This window comes from Urocitellus parryii, chromosome 4, assembly GCF_045843805.1.
Source record: "Urocitellus parryii isolate mUroPar1 chromosome 4, mUroPar1.hap1, whole genome shotgun sequence".
NCBI classification, from domain to species: domain Eukaryota; kingdom Metazoa; phylum Chordata; class Mammalia; order Rodentia; family Sciuridae; genus Urocitellus; species Urocitellus parryii.
Genome location: NC_135534.1, coordinates 78660066 through 78680319, shown reverse-complemented (window position 1 = coordinate 78680319; position 20254 = coordinate 78660066). Strand labels below are relative to the sequence as shown.

The 20254-nt window shown below is 34.2% G+C and overlaps 1 protein-coding gene across 1 annotated transcript in view; it reads left to right on the top strand.

Annotated features, from left to right (window-relative positions):
* Positions 1-2686: 2686 nt before the first annotated feature.
* The window catches only part of Nox4 (NADPH oxidase 4), a 194983-nt gene continuing 177415 nt past the window's right edge, over positions 2687-20254 (top strand). Inside the window, exons 1-2 of the mRNA XM_026401516.2 lie at positions 2687-2767; positions 3378-3473. Coding sequence (XP_026257301.1) covers positions 2711-2767; positions 3378-3473 — 153 coding nt within the window. The 5' untranslated portion in view covers positions 2687-2710. The remainder of the gene's footprint in view (positions 2768-3377; positions 3474-20254) is intronic.

The following is a 20254-nucleotide window of genomic DNA, read 5'->3' as shown; positions in this document are numbered from 1 at the left end:
TGGGTAGGGAAAAAAAAGTTATGCTTCCAAGTGAAGACAGAACGAAATGCAGTAAGAGAGCTCAAGGGTTGAACTTTTATCAAAGTTCCCCCAAGCATTTCATATTCTGAAGGACACTATTTATAGAAATTCTTTATTAAGTAATAAATGATAGGTCAAGAATGTCTTCAACTACTAGAGTTTATAGTCAGCATAGAATAATCAGTGTTGTGCTGCAAGCTTAGCATTATTTCAGCCAAGAGCAAAAGTTTCTGTCATTTATATTTTTCTTGTGAAGTCTTCATGGCAAATATCAGTTTCATTATGGTATCTGAAAGATTCTGATAAAACTACAGAACTCTCTCCCTATTATTTTGAGAGCAGTCTTTCCTAGTTAGGAAAAAATAGTAACTTGCATTCAACAATCTGGCTTAGAGAAAATTACATTGCAAAGAACATCACTAATGGGTGTTCCAGCATAACACAGAACAGCTCTGTCCCTCAGGGATAGCTTGCTTGTCAACATACACAGTTTGATCCTGGACTCCTTTTACAAAGTAGCAGAATAATAGTCACAAATAAAATAATCAACATTTATGTATAGCTTTCTGTTATTTTTCTAGATTTCACAATAGAATGGTAGTGGGTTGTTTACGCCTTAAGCAGCCCTGTTTCACTATGTAACAAAAGTTTCTTAATCTCTTTACCTTCAGTTTCTTCAGCTTTAATGTGGGGGACTAACATACAGCTAGAGAACTATCATGACAAGTAAGGGAGATTTCTGATTACTACTTACCAAGGTCAGTGCCTGATACTTTGCAGGTACATATTTAGAGTTGCTTCTATTATTTTTGTCTTCTTTTTTTTTTTTGTCATTATTTTTCTGGAAGTAGCTGAGCTTTTAGAAATTTCTACTATTCAATTGTCTTGATCTTCTCAACGCATTGCAGGAAACTATTTAGCCAACCAATAGCCCTGTCCCCATTTATTAAAATTAAAGTTTTAGTATGTGTTAAATTTTGAACTTTATCCAGTAGTGACAGGCTTGGGTTTCTAATTTGCTCCTTTTGTTTATTCTTTAAGAATCACATGGTCCATAAGATCACAGTCTTAATTATAAATATTATTAAATTACTTATAAATTATTATTAAATTGTTGATAAATAATATTCTCTCTAATGCTAATATTTGGGGTAGTTTTTAGGATTAGATCATGTATGAAATAGGAAGGTTTCAAATAATCAGATTATTAGAAAGGAAACTGAAATTTAACTTGAACTTGATATGAATTTACTCCAATTTTTCAAACTGAAGGTTGTAAACATTAATCTACTCATTAAATTAAGCATATTACATGGAGTAAGGTCAGTATGATTTTATGAAATTTAGTTTCAATTATATCCCATGGCTAGTGTGATAAAATTAATTTCATAATGAAAAAAAAAAACAAAAAACAAAAAACAAAAAAACAAGAACTTGAAAACCACAAGATTAGGTTACTAATAGAGAACTTTTTCTGTCATTTGTTAGTTAAATTTGAGAAAGTTTATGTTTTAATGAACTTATTGTGCATCATCAGACATTCTTTTATATGAATGATTTTTCCCTCTCTTCCCTAATATGGATGCACTGCAGTATAGGATGGGTACCCTGTGTTGGCTTCACATTTTTCTCACTCTTCACTGGGCCTCGGGTACAAGTTTGAGAGGATCCTACTACCAAATAGACCCCCCAAACTAGGTAGTAAAACACTAAGTAGAGTGAATCTGAGCTTCCATAAAGCCCCTGAGAATTAAGGCAGTTTTACCTGTTTACACCCAGGCCCCATTCTTTTTATTCAGCAATGTTTTGAAAGTTTTCCAGTCAGATAGGGTAGACTGTAATGAAGGAACAGGTAGTGGGAGGCTTCTTTGTTGGAGGGGCCCTTTGTTCTGAGGCAGGATAAGTAGCCTGAGAAGGGGGAGGTTGAAACTCAGAAAACGATTTCAAGTTCAAACTTCATTACCGAGTCTCTTTGAGTTAAACTTTTTTGGAGGGGGAAAACAACCAGTCCAAAACTAGGTGTGTGTGTTTTGTTTCTGTGGTGAGTGTGCAGCATTTGTGATGTGTATGGGGCATGTGTGGGGAGAGTATGGTGTGTGTGGTGTGTGTGGGGGGGTATTGTGTGAATATGTGAGTGTGTGTGTGGTGTGCGTGGTGTGTGTGTGTGTGCGTGGTGTGACTGTGGTGCTGGGTGTGTATGAGTGTGTGTACTGTGTGTATGATTCTGATTGTGTATGTGGGGGGGGGGCTGAGTGTGTGTGTGTGTTTGTGTGTGTGTGCACGCGGGTGCGAGGGTGTAGCGAGGGTCCCTACTTTTAGCATGACTATCAGGCTCCACTTCTTGGTTGGTATTTCGGCACTGGGCAGACTGAGCCTGCAACTGCGGGGGACGCCTCCAAGTTCCACCCGGGACATCCTGAACAGCAGCCGCCACAACAGCAGACTGAGCGCAGACAAAGGGGCTGGCGCGAGCGCAGACGGTGCGGCCGCGGGGCAGCGGGCCGGGCGGGTGGGAGCGGGCGCACACCCCGCCCGGGCTGGCTCTGCGCCGGGCCCCGACTTCACTCAGTCTTTGACCCTCGGTTCTCCCGCCCCCCCGCGGGCCACACCGCTGTAACCGCTGTCCCGGCAGTCGCTTGCTCCTTTTCGGGGCCGCAGGGAAAGAGCGCAGCACCGTGGGGCCTGCGGCATGGCTGTGTCCTGGAGGAGCTGGCTGGCCAACGAAGGGGTTAAACACCTCTGCCTGGTAGGATGGCGGGCCGGGCGCTCGCGTTCGGTCTCTCCCGCAGCTAGTTTGATTCATTCCCTGAGCGTGGGCGGGTGGGAAGTTGGAAGTGGAAGTTAGATTCGAACAGTTTCAACTAACAAAACTTTACTTTGTTAAAACCTGGAGATGATAACGACCCCTCCCCCAACCCCCATGCATGGGAACTTTCCTACACACTGACGGGCGGATGTGAAGGAGGGGAGAAGCAATTACTTTAAGTGAACACAGCTTTCTCTTAACCCTTTAAACATGTTTGCCCCTATTGGTTATTTTTTCTGGGGTTGCTTGCGTTTTACTTAGGACATGGTGATCATGGTGATGTCACTAATTTCTTAATTTTATTTTGTATTTCAAAGATCATTTAGCTGACCCGTTTGCCACCCAAATCTTATCTCAGGTGAAGGGCCTGGGTCCAGATTTATTTATGAGAGCTTTTCAACTTTCTGACCAATTAAGAAAGTGTTCTGCAATTTTTCATTGAGATTGCATTGAAAACTCTGTGTCCAAACAATGGACTTGTGGTTTCATTCATCAAGTGATGCCTTTTAAAAATTTTTGTTTTTTCTCTCCCTTTGTGTGATTGGTTTAGCTCATTTGGCTGTCTCTGAATGTCCTGCTTTTCTGGAAAACCTTCCTGCTGTACAACCAAGGACCAGAGTATCACTACCTCCACCAGATGCTGGGTGTAAGTGGGACTTGGGTGACCTGGTGCAGTGGCTTAAATTCAGCAGAACTTGGTCGGTTCTTCCATTTATCAAAGAAACCTTTGTTGTACACTTTGAAAAAGTTGTTGATCTCTAAAGTGGTCAAATTTCTTGATTTATCTTTTACACTTGTCTAGAATAGAACGATTAACTCTTTTTAAGAACCAAAGGTATTATCTGCTAAAGTGAAATGAATGAATCTGCCAGAGGCTATTGGAACCTGAGAAGGGTTGCTACTTTTTGCAAGCTGCAAAATGCCCTGAAGGATTTGCTATACTAGGAGAACCAACTGATGACAGGCTTTTTTAGTTTGCACCTATCAAGGCTTTCATCCTGCCCATTAGCTTATCCAGAGGATTTCTGCACTGTTTCTTTTACTGACAGTTTTCACAAAGTATGTGTCTAATGAGGGTATTCTTTCTGTGTAGTTCTCAGCTGCTGGCTTTAAGTTAGTGGCTGATCATGGCTCTAGAATACTGGTCTAATATGAGGATAATATTGTGCAAAATTTTGCTCTGATTTATTCACTTTGAAATTTTTTCCTTTCCCTTTTCTGTTTCTGATCTCATTATTCCTTCTTATCCTCTTCCTACCTAACCTCTTAACAAAAGACAGTGTCACTGATGACATCTTACTTTGTATAAGGAGACTATATTTTCTAAGCAACAAGCAAAAATTATAAAATATATTGCAAGGTCTTAGGTCACCTGAACAAGCAGATTTTGTCATTCCTTCTCATTGAGGAAGAAAACACATTCAAAAGAGGAAATGTATCACTTTTTTTTTCATAATTTCATTGCAATTTTAATATTAGTTCAATGAATTCTGTGGAACCAGCTCTCCCTTTCATGTTTTACATGTACAGACTTTACTTTTTAATCCTAGCATCTCAATGATTTGCAAGTGTTAAGCCTGCAATAAGTTGCAGCTGAATTAATGATTGATATTTTTATTGTGTAACCCAAAGTACTATTTTTCATAATATATTGCCACACTATCTTTTTAAAGCTTAATGCCTAGGTTTTTAGCTAATGGGTTAAGAGAGTCTCATTAGAAATTCTAAAATCTGAACAATCCTTTCTTTCTTTCTTTTATTCAACAATGTAGAAACTATCCTGAAACCTATACTTTTCAAATGCATGCATGAAGAGTAAAGCCCCATCCCTCAAGTTGCTTGCAATCTAATGGAAATCCAACAAGTAAATAATTATAATTCAATAAACAAGAAATCTTCTGTACTAAAACATAAGATCTGCTAGCCTTTCCTTATTTTGTTTCCTGGAAATTTGTTATTTGATGTGAATTAATGAGCAGGAGGTTTTCCAGTGGGAAATTTATTACGTAACTTGTTGAGCAACATAGAGAAAACTCTTGAGAGTAAAATTTGTTCTGGATTAAGAGGGCATTTGTGGCAATATAAAATCTTAAGAATTGGAGAGTTATTGCAATAACTTGAAAAGACATAACTGCACTTTGGATTTGAACTCTGTGACCCAGCATAAGCCAAAACAATAATTTAAAAGGAAACTAATTATGTTGGAAACCAAAAATTTTTGTAAACCAATTTTTGTCAACATGGATCCTTTGTAACTTTAAATATATGTTAGTGATAGGTCTGATAAAATTTAGCATATATACATGCATGTGTGTGCATGCGTGCACCCTCACAGCCAAATAAATTTTAATATTTAATTTCAAATTATGTCTATTTTATTTTTTAAAAAAGTTTCCCACATTTTTATTGGTGTATTATAGTTGTACATATTGATGGGATTTGTTGTTATTTATTCATATATGCACCCTATATAACAATATAATTTGCCAATATCATTCCTTAGCACTTCCTTCCTCCCTCCCCACCTTCCACCCCTTGGTCCCTTTCCTTGACTGATCTCCTTTTGATTTTTAGGAGATCCACTCCTACCTTCTTTTTTTTTTCTTTATCCTCTCTAGTTTCTGCATATGAGAGAAAACATGACACTTGACCTTGTGAGTTTGACTTATTTTGCTTAACGTGGTGGTCTGCAAGTGCCATAATTTTATTTTTCTTTATGACAGCCAATAAAATTTTAAAACATTTCAAAATATGCTGCATCTCTTTACTTCCATTCTACTTGGTGCTTTTGTTTAAATGATACCAACAAGTTAGGAAGGTTTAAGAACTGCTGGCATATAATAAGGGTTCAATAAACACTGATCAAGTGAATGAAGGAATAGAGGGATAAAGTGAACAAATGGAAGATTAGGAGGGAGGATGGCAATGGGCACACTGATAGGTCATCGTGAGTTAGTTTTCATAAAACTGAGCTGATTTTTAAACCATCTAGTAAGAATTTAACATTTTACCAAGAGTTCTTGTGGAAAGGAAAAATAATCTATGACTTCTAAATGTCTCCCCAGAAATTATGAATTTTTTTTTCATTAATGTATCTAAACTTTTTGAAGTAGGTATTGTGAAACTATATGGTTCTTTTTAGTGAAAAAGTAACCCCTATAGTTTTGGTCTTAACTTCATGGAGGAATAATTTTATTTGTCTTAGGCATAACTTTTCTAATATTGTGATGGATGTGATATGGTTTCATAGAGTAAGAATTTGCAGATGCTTTTCAAAATGCAACACAAACACACACACACATACACATACACATATACATATATACATATATATATATACAGTATAATAATACATAATAATAATGAGTTACAATTATTTTTAAGTAAATATTGCTGATGTCTGTGTTTTACAGCTTTAATGACTAAATATTATTAATGTCTTACAGCAGTGCATATTAGACCTTATCAAGTAGTCAGACTTAAAATGATAGAATTGTAGAAATACTAAAGGGGACATAAGTATTCTGATTTTATTAATCATTTTTAGATGATTTTTAGGTTCTCATGATACTATTTATTGAAATCAATTTGATTGTACCATTTTAAAACACAGATGGAAACAGTATATTCATTCGCTGAGAAATTTGATAATAGCATTGAATACAAAGCTTGCTGCCATTCACCTGTAAAATGTACCTATAATAGTAACATTACTATGGTATTATGGGCTACAAGGATCTACAGAACATATCTTGTTTATAGGAAGATACAGAGATTGAGAAGTGTTGGCAAAGATCTCTGATTTATATTGAAAACAATTATTATTCAACTATTTATTTATACCTATGATATGCCAGACACTTTACAAATATTTTGTTTTAGCTTGGAAGCTATGCTGTGCACTTAACATTTGAGGATATACAGACCTAGGAAGCTATGTGACTTGTTCTAAGGTCTGATGGTTACTGTCAGAAGTAGAATTTGAATGGAGTCCTTTCTTACCTCTTTGCTTTTCCCTCATAATACATATTTTTCTAAACTATTTATCTTGCCCATCTCAAGAATGTAAACCACTGGTTAATATTATTCTTTATCCATACTGCCCAGTAGAAATACAATGCAAGACAGAATAAGAAGACAGAGTCATTAATTCTAAAAATAAATTAAACTCAACATATCTAAAACATTATCACTTTAACAGGTAGTCATTACTAAAGAAATTAATGAGATACTTTACATGATTCTTTCTTATTAAATACTTGAAATTTATACTCAGGAAAGTTACAATTCAACCACTAAATTTTTTTTTTTAAAGAATGAGAGAGAGAGAGTGAGAGAAAGAGAGAATTTTTTAATATTTATTTTTTAGTTCTCGGCGGACACAACATCTTTGTTTGTATGTGGTGCTGAGGATCGAACCCGGGCCGCAATCATGCCAGGCAAGTGTGCTACCGCTTGAGCCACATCCCCAGCCCCCACTAAATTTTTAACAGGAACACCTTACCTTCATTTAGGCTTCATAAAGTTTACAGTCAGAATTTTATCTAATAACACAAATGTGTATCAACTTTAAAATTTAAGTTTTTTGGAATCAGATGTAGTGGCATGTGCCTGTAGTCTCAGCCAAGGCAGGAGAATCACTGGAGCCCAGGAGTCCAAGATCAGAATGGGAAACAGAGTGAGAAACTATCCTCCTTAACCCCCCCCCCCATTTTTTTAAATTAATAAAATTAAACTTAACATTTAGTTCCTTTATAATGATAGACACATTTCACATACTGAATGGTCATGTATGGTCAGTGGCTTCCATTTTTGGCAGTTCAAGTACAAACTGTGAGGAGATTTATTCTTACTCTTGGCCACAATGCTTACTATTTTGCTTCAAAGCAAACAACTAGCCAGCTAAGTAGCCCAATAAAAAATACATTATGTTATGGCTAGTTTTTTTTTCTCCTCCTCTATAAATAAGAGTTGATATTGGAAGGGTGGTTGTGGACTTTAATTATTGGCATGAACTATAAAAATCTTGGTCTTCTGCCTTGTCTTCTGAACTTTCTGGTGTTGGTAATTTTTAAGAATGAAGGGGAAATATTTAATTCTCAGAACAAGAGTGTTCATTACTATTTCTATATGACTGTTCTTATACCACAATTAAAGAGTAAAATTACTTTAGAATTGAAAGGGAAAATAAGACCTATAGTGCTAGAAGATAAAATAAAGGAGAGATAAATATGTTTTAGTACTTTTTTTCTTCTTTTTTAATGATCTTTCCCAGATTGGCCTTTTACAGACTGAAAGCAGCATGGTCATGGCTGGTTTACGCCTGAGTTAACATGCTAATCTGATTGTGTACTTTCTAGGAGATGTTTAATTATGACATGCTGTGAGTTTGGAATCTTAAAATTGGATAAGAAGAAAAGTCTTGAGGGGAAACCAAAACAAAACAAATACCCAAGCAAACAAAAAAATTGAACTGACCTCATGCACTCTTCCATTGCAGCTCTTTAAATAAAGGACACCTTGTATTGCTTAAGAAAATAAGTTTTGATATATTTATTTTAAGAAATGGAGATACAGTTACTTTTTACTCTAATAGAAAATGCTAATGTGTTGTTAGCAAACCTAATTTTAATTTTTCCATTAAAAAATATGGTGGCATTCTAACTCAAAAATCAAGCACTCATATTCATGTTACCCATTTTTGAAATATATTTTGACATTTTTATACCTAGAGTATTATGTAATTGATATAAACATTTTAACTTTGGAAAAGAATGAATTTTGTGGTACCAGGTATATGTGCCTTAGTTTCTTGGTTTTACATTTTTTTTCTCTCCAAACTAACATTTGTATATGGACTATTCAATTTTAACCTATTCTCATAGTTTTAAGATGAGAATTAAAAATTCTTTGCTTTTTCCTCACATGTTTTTAATTTTTTTTTCTACCTGCTGTATGGACATGAAACTTTTTTCCTTTAGAAATTCTTTTTGAGATATCTATGTTATTTGAGAGAAAGTTATGAGCATTTAGGTTTTTTCTAACTTTCTAGTGAAACACCAGGGTGATGTTTCTTTGGTCAATCATTATTCTTTAGAAACATTAACTAATTTACCCTCTTATGAGTCCTAGAAGTGTATCATAACATTGTACAGAGACAGAAGTCTGATGTCATGTGAACTGCTTAAGGTTGAAGATTAGAATTTCTAGGCGAATGAACCTAGGATTTTAAGTCACTGTTGGTTTCACAGCTGGTCTGGGCAGCATTAATTCTGCTGAGAAGGAAGGAATACATGCCTCCTGTGAATTTCTGAAGAAGGCTTGATCATTAATTCTTTCCTTTTATTGCACAGAATATAAAAGTCACTAGCTAGAATTAGCCAGGCACACATTGTGGTTTCTATTCAGGGGATATTTTAAACTGTTATTTTTGTTCATTTTTTTTCTTAATCTTTACTAATTGAGCCAGGTGTTTTTCTGTTTATTGACAGGTGAGGTGGGTTTTAATACTTTGATGAAATCACAGTATATTCTTTATCAATTTACAGTTGATAGCAATCCACAGAGTTTTAGACTTGGGGGTTTTGGTATCTTTAGAGTTCGTTTTTATTTTTCAAAATAGAAAAATAAGATTGAAGTTATTTTCTCACTATCAGTCACTGAATTAGTGGTTTGTTTACTATTTGGTCTATTGATTCTGTCTAAACCCCATGAAAAATGGACCACTAGCTTTTTTTTTTTAATGTGAAATGATATTTTAAAATGATCAGCAAGTTAAGCAAGTTAAGAATTTAAGGAAAATTATTATTTTTCTCTCAATAAAAATATATTTTCAACATAATGAAGGTGTTTTTTTTTTTGAAGTTTTTATTTCCCTTAGATAAATTGTGAAGGAATTGCAAGACATTTTTACTTAGTTTTTGAGCTATTCATTTGTTTATTTATTTTTGATACTGGGGATTGAAGAGATACTTAACCACTTAGTCATGTCCCTGGTCCTTTTTTATATTTTTATTTAGAGACAAAGTCTTGCTGAATTGCTTAGGGCCTCTCTAAATTGCAGAGTCTGCCTTTGAACCTCCTGGCTCAGCCTCCTGAGCTGCTGGGATTACACTGAGCTGCTGGGATTACAGGTGTGTGCTAACACACCCAGCCTATTTAGATCATTTCTGATTTCACTTTATTTATCAGCATTCGGGGGCTCAATATTTGATCTCTTTGTTTTCCGCCTGGTGTGTAATTCTCTTTTATCAATACCATTCCAAACAGCATAGATTGGCAGCTGAAATGAATTTCAGGCATTTTAAAATAACTTCCTTCATTTTGTTATGAATAACATGAATGCTAATAGCAGACTTCGTAAGTGAGGATTAAGTATTAGGCATTATTCAAAGAGCTTTGCATTGATTAATTTACTTAATTGTGTGTGTGTGTGTGGTGCTGGGGATTGAACCCAGGGCCTTGTGCATGCAAGACAATCCTTAATCTTTTTATCTAACGTATGGAATAGATGATTTTGATTTTTTACTTTTCAACTGAGAAACTGAATTTGAGAGGGAGGTTCTATAACTTGCTAGTGAGTGACAGAGGCAGGAATCTAGCCTAAAGGTTCTGGATCTAGAGTTTATATTCTTTTATTTTTTAATTTTACAAAAATTGTATAAATTTATTGTATACAACACGATGTTTTGAAATATATAAATATTATAAAATGACTGAATGGAGCTAATCAACATATACATTAATTACTTCACATACTTTTTAAATTTTTTGGTAGTAAAACACTTAAAATCTTCAATTTTCAAGAATGTGACATTTTTACTTTATAGTCACCATAATGTACAATAGATCTCTTGAATTTATTTCTCCTAATTAAAATTTTGCATTCTTTGACTATTATCTCCCTACTTTACCCCACCTCTGCAACCACTGGTAACCACCATTGTGCTCTCTACTTCTAAGAATTCAACTTTGTTAGGTTCCACATATTAGGTGAGATGATGTTGTATTTGTGTTTCTGTGCCTGGCTTATTTTTCTTAACATCATGATGCCTTCTAGTTTCATCCATGTCGGTGTAAGTGGCAGGATTTCCTTCTTTTTAAAGATAGAAAAGTATTTCATTGTGTGCATATAAACCATATTTTCTTCATTCATGCATCCATTGACAGAATTTTTATTCTGAATCATTGTGTTCTTCTGCCTCTATGCAACATAAATATTGAGTTGAATCATATAGAATGCCTTTGATAGAACAGAACAATCAAATATTAGCAGTTTTATACGATCCAATCAAATAACAACTTTTACTATTTATTGATCACACACTATGTACCTGATGCACTTCGTGGCTCTTTATTTTTATAAGCTCATTTAATCTTTATATTTAATTAAATCCATATAACCACTCTGAGGATAGAAATTATCACTTTTTGTAGAATTGAGAAAGTGATTCTCAGCAGATAGATAACTTTCCCCAGCTTGTACAGCTAAATGGAAGAGTCCAGTTTGAGCCGACATCTGCTTGACACTGAACACATGCCCTCAATCATCCTGCTGTACCATGTGAGGTTCTTCAACAGTGTTAAAACCTGGAATTCTCTACTTTTGTCAAGTTATTATGTGTTGTAACACAATAGTTCGGCATGTGACTATGTGTAGTCTGTATGTTTGTGAGGTTGCTTTAGTATATCTTAGTAAGTACTTGATTAGATGTAAAGGTAAGAATAAAATGCATGGATTGTTTTTAAATCCAAGTCAAAACATGTATCTCAATTTCTTTCTACTATATTAGTTTTCCAGGACTGCCATAGTAAAGTACTACAGACTAGATGGCTTAAACAAAAAAAGAAAAATTGTTTCTGCACAGTTTTGGAGGCTAGAAGTTAAGGCTCAAGTTGTCAGTGGGGTTTGTTCCTTTCGTAGACCTCTCTCTTTGGCTTATACATGGCTCTCTTCTTCCTTTGTCTTCACATGACCTTCATTCTGTGTGCATCTGTTTCCTAATCTCCTCTTCTAAGGACAATTAAAGTAGGATTAGGATCCATTCCAAGTATATCATTTAATCTTAATTGTCACTTTAAAGACTATCTCCAAATACAGTCACATTCTGAAGTATTGTACATCAGGACTTCGATATATGACTTTTGTTTTTTATGTTTTAATTTGTTCTAATTATACATGACAGTAGAATGCATTTTGACACATTAACATGTTTCTTAGTTTTCCTCTGGAAGTTAAGCATGAGTTTTGATGAATTAATTTGAGATTAATGTAGTTCTTTTTTCCTCAGTTGTAGAATCCCAGCTGAGCAGTAACATTCCAGAATAACATTGCATAAAATCCCTTCTCAGGCCTCCTTATGAAGGTATTGTGACATTCCAGATCAGTCATTTGTAGAATTTAAGTCTTAATCTTTCCCTTGAATTTTTTTGAACATTGTTTTACACACCTGTTTTACCCCTGCCATGTCCTCAAAGAAGGAAATCAAATAAATTAACACCCCATGAGGAACAACATCAATATTTCATTTGGATTGCTTAATTCTTGGCATCAAAAGTATGACTTAGGGAAATGACTCTTAGAGTAGGAACATGGTAAATATTGAGGAGTTATTTTACTTTGCACATTGCTGAGGCCAACAATAGTAATTGGAATTATAATCATAGTAGTCATGTTTGCTCTTCCCTGGGGAGCACTCGGCATGGAGGGAGAGGAGTCTGTAGAACTGTGATATGCTACAGAGACCTTAGGAATTGTTCTAGTCCATTTACCTTATCTGACAGATAGATTTAATATAATTAAATGCCTTCTTTATACTCAGTTCAAAGCTGAATGGAGATGTTAGGTATCCTAACTTCTGCTCAGTGTTTCTTCATGTCCATTGTCCTAAACATTGTGTTAGTCACATAAATTATTTTCAAATTGCCTAGGTAATTCTGGAGAGGAAAATCAGTTGGAATTTCTTACTGAAAAGATCATGGGTTTTGGAGCTATATGGATATGTGTTTGAATCATGGTTTAGGACTGTTTTATCTTTATAAAATTAACAAATTAATTATCTGAGCCTAAGTTTAACTGATCTACTTGATGAAATAGATTTTAAAGCTTACTCTTAGGTTATTAAAGATTACCTAAGAAAATTCAAGTAAAATGCTTGGAATATAGGCACTCAGAATATGATAGACATTGTTATAAATATTAAATAGTAGTGTTTGGTACTAATGGTATTTTACTATGAGTAGTTCTAAATAGCAATATCATAAATTGTTTATGTTTATAAGTGAACACATTAAAAGGAATTCAGACACACATAAAGATGGAAGGGATTTACTGATCATATAGTAAATGTCTGGTGGAACAGGGAGATGTATTCTTTACTCCATTATCATGGTGCTCACAAGGGTGCTTAACAAATATGTTTGATGATGATGCTGTATACTTGCTGGTCAGCTGAAGCTTTGGGTTCAGTTCTTTGGTTGACCTCTGGCTGCCTTTCTGATCCTTCTTGAGGGAATAAAGCTGGGTGTTATTGTTGGTCATTGGCACAAAGCTTTGGTGGCTTGGCCATAATTGTTGGTTGGAATTTCAGTTTGAGATAGAACACATTTCATTCAAAAAAGTATTAATATATTTTATTAATCTTCACTGAAGCTTAGAGTTTTCAAAAGTCAAACAAGGGAAATAATGTCTACCTTATGATATTGTTGTGAGTCTTTTAAGTAAATTAAAATGAATGATAGAGCAACATCATTAACATCTCATGAGTCTGACATGATATATTCTATGTCAAAATCTTCACTATTCAACAAGTTAGGTTCTATTCATAAGTAAGCTAAAGAACAGAATTTGCAAGTAATTTTCCAATTGATGAAAGTACTTAGCAGGAAGCCTATTTCATAAAAGCAGCTTTAAAATGTCATCTTTCTTCTTTTATTTATTTTACTCTGATCCTTAACAATCTTATATAATAATAATAATCTGTAAACTTCCTTTTCCCCAGTATGCTTTTTCTTACATGATTTCCAGTCAGCAGCTTATCCTGAGTTAACTCCTTGTTGTGCCATGTCATGACTTCAAAGTGAGTCAGAATGCCCCCAGGAGAAAGTTGTGGAATGGAAAGTAAGATGTGCCAGTGGAGAAAACTGATGGGATAGGGTGATGTGTACTTTTACACCTCACTGATTTTTCTCCATCAAATTACTTTACAAGTTACTTTGGGCCATTGAGTTTTGTCAATTCTCTTGAGGTTTAGCCATATGAACCCCCAAACCACATTTGTAAAGTCTGTTAAACTATAAAAACAAAAGGCAAAAGGACTCCCTTCTGATAGCTCAGAATATCTAAAAGAAAAATCAAGCACATATCATCAGTGGTCTATATTAATGGGTTCCAACTGGAAAAAAAAATGACTCATAGTAAACCACAAAAATGTAGAGCTCAACGTGAATATTCTTCCCCTACTTTAGAAATCACATTTGCTGCTGAGAATTGTCTGTGTTCTATTTGTTAACCTCCTATGGTATTTTTCTATAGGGTGGGGATTGGCTTGGATTGTATAGAAACTATCACTAAACTTGCTGTTCAGTTAGTTTGATCCTCTGCTTTTCAAAATAATCTGAGAGTTTGAGAAATGAGTCAAGTGAAAGTCTTCTAGAGTTTAGTTTGCAGGTTCAGAATAGATAAACAAGGTTTTCTTAATTTTAGTTTGCTTAAAGAAAAATGTCTTATATTTAAATCTTGAGTGTGTCATTCTTAAAGACGGAAATACATTTTAACTCATGAATTTTAGACATTAAATTTAATTTGCTAAAGTTCTTTATGACATACGTTCTGATTTTTGCTAAAACCAAGAGTTTTTTATATCATCTTTTCTTGAGCATGGACTGACTCTTCAAATTTCAAATATAGTAATACCTATGAAAATCAGGAGTATCCCTGGAATGATGTGATTTTAATGTGATGTTGTGAAAGAACATGAATTGATCTTAGCGGACATGTTTATTTTGCCTCTTAACACATGTGTCTTTAAATAATTTATTAAAAATTTCAGTCTATTTTCTCAATTTTAAATTGAGGATTATGTTATTAAGTTTTAACTACACGAACACTTAAATATTGAAACATTCTGACTTCCCAAATGGTAATTTAGTTTAACTCACAAGTAGTTATGAAAAGTTTATTCTAAGATCTTTATTATAGGGTTCTTTTTCTGGGAGAGGTGAGGGAAGGATTAAAATAAGGAAGACATGAATATGAGGTCCTCAAAAAGCGTTATTCTATTCTATTCTATTTTAATAGCAAATTATAGTTGATAAGTTAATGACAATACAAAGATTCATTACTTTCAAGAAAAATTTAGAGCTAAGAAGGTTTTGATGTTAAATCCAGTTGTAAATGGATTTGCTAAAGTCTAAAAATTTCCAAAAATTAAAAAAAGAGACCATCTTCTAATTTAATGTAAAACAAGAAATCTGAAGTTTGATTCTAACCTGGGCAATTTAATAAGACTCATGAAGTTACATAAAGGTCTGGGGATGTAACTTAGTGGTGGAGCACTCATCTAGCATGCATAAGAATCTGAGGTCAGTCCCCATATTGAAGAAAAGAAGGAAGGAAGGAAGGAAGGAAGGAAGGAAGGAAGGAAGGAAGGAAGGAAGGAAGGAAGGAAGGAAGGAAGGAAAGAAAAAAATAGAGAACATTGAAGCATAGGTGCAGAAAGTGAAACAGATTTTTAAAAAATGTAAATAAGTATCAGAGCAATAACTTTCCCTAACTTTCTAAACTGTGAAGGTTAGTAAATAAGTGGTATCAACATCAAAGATCGTGTAAATATTAAGAAGTTAGTGAATAGAGTGTTTCGATTTGGGTATGCAGAATGTTAGGATTTTCCTTACTGATATTTTAATATATGCTGAATACTTTGTTTTCAGAAATTATTTGCTAAATGTCATAACAACACATATGACAACCAAACAACAAGTTATATGGTATGACACCTATCACAAGGGAAACAGGCTAGATGATCTACTATGTTTAGCCCCCACTTGATTAATAATAGTGTTCAAAAGTAGGTAACATTTGTTCTCATGCATCTCCATTCCCAATACCTAATAGTTATTCCTTACAATACTTGGAACCCTTTTTATTTCCTAAATGGCCATAACATCACTCATTCTAATTTCTGCTTTCCCTTTACCCTGTCCCATTCTGTTGAACCCTGTGCTTTAAATTAGTATCTTTTCATTTATCAAAAATCTGAAGGGAAAGTTTGGCAGCTTAATGCTTGTCATCTGAAAGATTCCACCCTAAGCCATTAAAAATTTTCAAGATAATTTTAAAAAGCTATTCATGAATTTTCCACTATGAAAATAAACTATGCCATTATGGAAAAAAATTGGAAAATACATAGAAACAGAAATGGAAATTTGCTTTATTTTATCAATATTTAAAGATAAAATTATTTCCCATGTTTACTGTTAAGAATTTCCATTTTATTTTCTTAAGAAAATAATTTTATAATGGCTTTATCATATTTATTATGTAAATTTTTTTCATATTTGTTATGTAAAATGGAGATATGCAAAAATAAACAAACCCAAAAGTCATTTATATCAACACTTAAACATAATCATTGCTGATATTTTGATGTGTTTCCTAAGTAAATGTTTTTTCTTTTTCTTTTTGGCACCAGGGATTGAACTCAGTGGCACTTGACCACTGAGCCACATCCCCAGCCCAATTTTGTATTATATTTACAGATAGGGTCTCATTGAGTTACATACTGCCTCACTGTTGCTGAGGCTGGCTCTGAGATCCTTCTACCTCAGCCGCCTGAGCCACTGGAATTACAGGTGTGCGTTTTTTTCTTTTTTTGATGTAGCAGTGTAATCATCCAGAATAAACAGTTTTTTATTCTCCTTTAAAAATATAGTTTTAATTGTTACATTAGATTTATCCATGTCATCAAAAACTCATTGCTAAACATGTTATTTTTAATATTTCACTGAATAAATTAAAAACATGCTTCTGGCTTTCAGTATTTCACAAAGACAATACAGTGAAAGATATTATTACACAGAACAACCTCTATTTTTGCAATGATAGCCTTTGGACATTTAATTAGATTTCCAAAGTATATTAATTCATTAAAGTTCATTATGACTTTTTATTATTTATCCATTGAGTTCTTGATATTTCTTTGCTAAAATACACTAAATTTCAAAATAAAACTACTTGCTTTTGTATATGAAATATTGATGACATGATAGAAAAAACTAGAAATTCCCTTCTATGTCTGATAGGTAACAACTACATCTGTTTCATCTATGATTCTGTCTCTGTCTATGTCTACATATTTATGTTGACCAATTAAACTCGTGAAGAGTTGGTCTGTATTTTCTAATGCTTTAACATATATGCATCAGAAGTTTAAATAAATAATCTTTACCAAACTATTTACTCATTTAGTCCTTCCTCACCAAGTACCTACTCCTAGGCCATTTTGTGGCACTGAGTTCTTCCTCTTAAATTTATTTTCCCCTGCAAAAAGACTGAGAATTTTCTGATTCAAAGTTGAAAATCTTGATTACAAGACATGGTGAATCATACGAAAAAAAAAAAAAAACAAAAACATACAGACATGGTAAATTAACTAAATTGCAAGTATTTTGAGAACAGAGATTGAACTTAAAAGCAATTTTATAGATTCAACTAGGAAGACTTAATAAAAAACAGGATCAAGTTTACAAAGAGTAAATAGACAATATGTTTGAGAAGAATACCATTAGCACATATAAAAGAAGAATCTTCATATTTGTTATAATCTGAATGTGAGGTTCCCCCTAAAATCTCATGTGTGAGACAATGCAAAAAGGTTGAGAGCAGAAATGATCAGGTTGTGAGAGTCTTAACCCAATTGGTGAACTAACCCCCTTATGGAATTAATTGAGTGCTAATTGGAGGCAGGTGGGGCGTGACTGGAGGAGGTGGGGGGCATTGGGCGTGGCTTTGAGGTATATATTTGTATCTGGCAAGTGGAGAACACTCTCTGCTTTGTGATTATCTTGTGAGCCACTTTTCTCTGCCACACTCTTTTGCCATGATGTTCTGCCTTACCTTGAGTCCTGAGAAATGGAGCTGGCCTTCTATGGACCTCTGAAACTGTGAGCCCTCAAATAAACTTTTCCTTCTCTAAAATTGTTCTGGTTAGATATTTTAGTCACAGCAACTAAAAAGCTAAGACAATATTCAGTACAAGTTTTAATATGTGTCATTATGAATAGTCTGATAAAAATTCTGACCAGATTATGGGATATCATTACTAGGTGCATTGTTTATTCTCTGAAAATTTTCTGTATGCTTAGGCTACCAGTACGTGTATCTGTTTGGGCCTCTAGTTTTAGGAGAAATGTTAAATTAATGTTAAATTAAAAATGGTTTAAAGATGAAGAATGAAGCAAGGTTTTGGAATGACTGTTTCTGATGAGGAATAGCTGAGAAGTGACTAAATACGCAGTAATTGTGATCAGATGTGCTGGACCCATGATGTGGGAGAAATGGGGCCTGTGTTAGATTTCAAGTCAACCATGCTCTGTAAAATTAATTTACTCCTCCCTGACTTTTCCACTGCACAGATAATTTCTGTTGAAGGAGGAAAGTATAACTGTGATTAAAATCAAATGCTTTGTAACTCTTGAGGCTTTGTTTTTTTGTTTTTTTGTTTTGGTTTTTTTTTTTTTTTTGTGTGTGTGTGTATTTGTTTTCCTTTTGGTACCAGGGAGTGAACCCAGGGACGCTGAGCCATGGGTTCCCACTGAGCCACATCCTTAGCCCTGTTTTAGTTTTCATTTTGACGCAGGATCTTGCTAAATTGTTCAGGGCCTCACCAAGCTGGCTTTGGACTTGAGATTCTCCTCCTTCAGGCTCCTGAGATGCTGGGATTATAGGCCTGTGCCACCGTGCCTTGAGCTTTGTTGTGTCTTAAAAAGGGGGAAAAGCTAAGGTGTGGTCATAAATACCAACCTGTATAAAGGGTGTTCTGTTATGTCATATTCAATAATAATGTTTCCTTAAAATATTTTATGATTTTAATAGCTTCATCTCTCAGTCCAATATAGTTTTTGATGCTCGTATAAAGGTTGTCTTCTTTTAAAATTATATTTTTTGACTGGTGAATAAAAATGCTAATTTTAAAAGACTTATTTTTAGTTGTAGATGGACACAATATCTTTATTTATTCACTTATTTTTATGTGGTGCTGAGGATTGAACCTAGTCCTTACACATGTGAGGCAAGTGATCTACCACTGAGCTATAGCCCCAGACCTGCTATTGGTTTTTAAATATCAATCTTGTATCCAGCAAACTTTTGTATTTGGTTACTCAGTTTGCAGATTCTCCTTAGATTGCCATTTTTAATAAAATACAGTTTTATTTTTCTTCAAACAACAACAACAAAATGAACCTGCCTTTAAGTGCTGAATTAAAAAAAATTCCATTTCAATAATATTTGTCAATAAAAGAGGTCAGACCATTTGCATTTGATAAATCTTTATTCTTTACCACAATTCTGTGAGGGAAAGCAAAGGTAATATTTATTATTGGAATCCAGGGACCTTGGTAGAAGCCACAGGTGTCTAGCTGTGATAGAAATTTCATAGCTTTTCATCTAATGACCTCTTTGCCAGACAGTATTGCCTTTAGAAGCTCATGGACATGTTCATGTGCAATTCTTAATTCTGTTGATGTTGAACTTTAACTTTGCCAGAGAAACACATAGTCTATAAGTGAATATCTTGCCATCTGAGCATTTGGCATAGGAAAGACAACATAGACAATACTGGGACAGAAATATTGTGTTATGATATGGTTTTCTTTTCTGTCTGTAATAACTATATATCTTTCTGACTTCCAATAGACTTTTGTAAGTAAAAGCCACATTCCTGTTGAAAATGGAAGGAATGCCATTTTTAGAAAGTATAGCAGAATGGAGGCATAAAACAGGAAATTTTGAGCTAAGTATTAGGAAATCTGGATATATATTCAGGATGGACTCTCTACTTTTGTTGTTCACTTAGTTTTATGGGGGAAAAAATCCACTAGCTTTTTCTTTATAACTGTTAAATTCATCTGGATATAGAGAGGTTTTGTTTGTTTGTTTTAAAGAAGTAACTCATAGATGAGAAGACAGGTCAACTCAAGTCAAAAATTACATCATAGTTAAAAATCTCTAGGGCAGCCATTGGACAGACATCAATTAGAATCATTTGTAATGAATTACAGTTTATTATGGAAAGAACAGAAAGTCACCAACTTTAGATTTTACTCCAAGAGCACTACAAGAGTAGTTTAATTTTTTTTCCACTAGGAAATGATTACTTTTGTCATTAATTATTTTCTGATTGTTTATGGCATAATTATCACTATTGC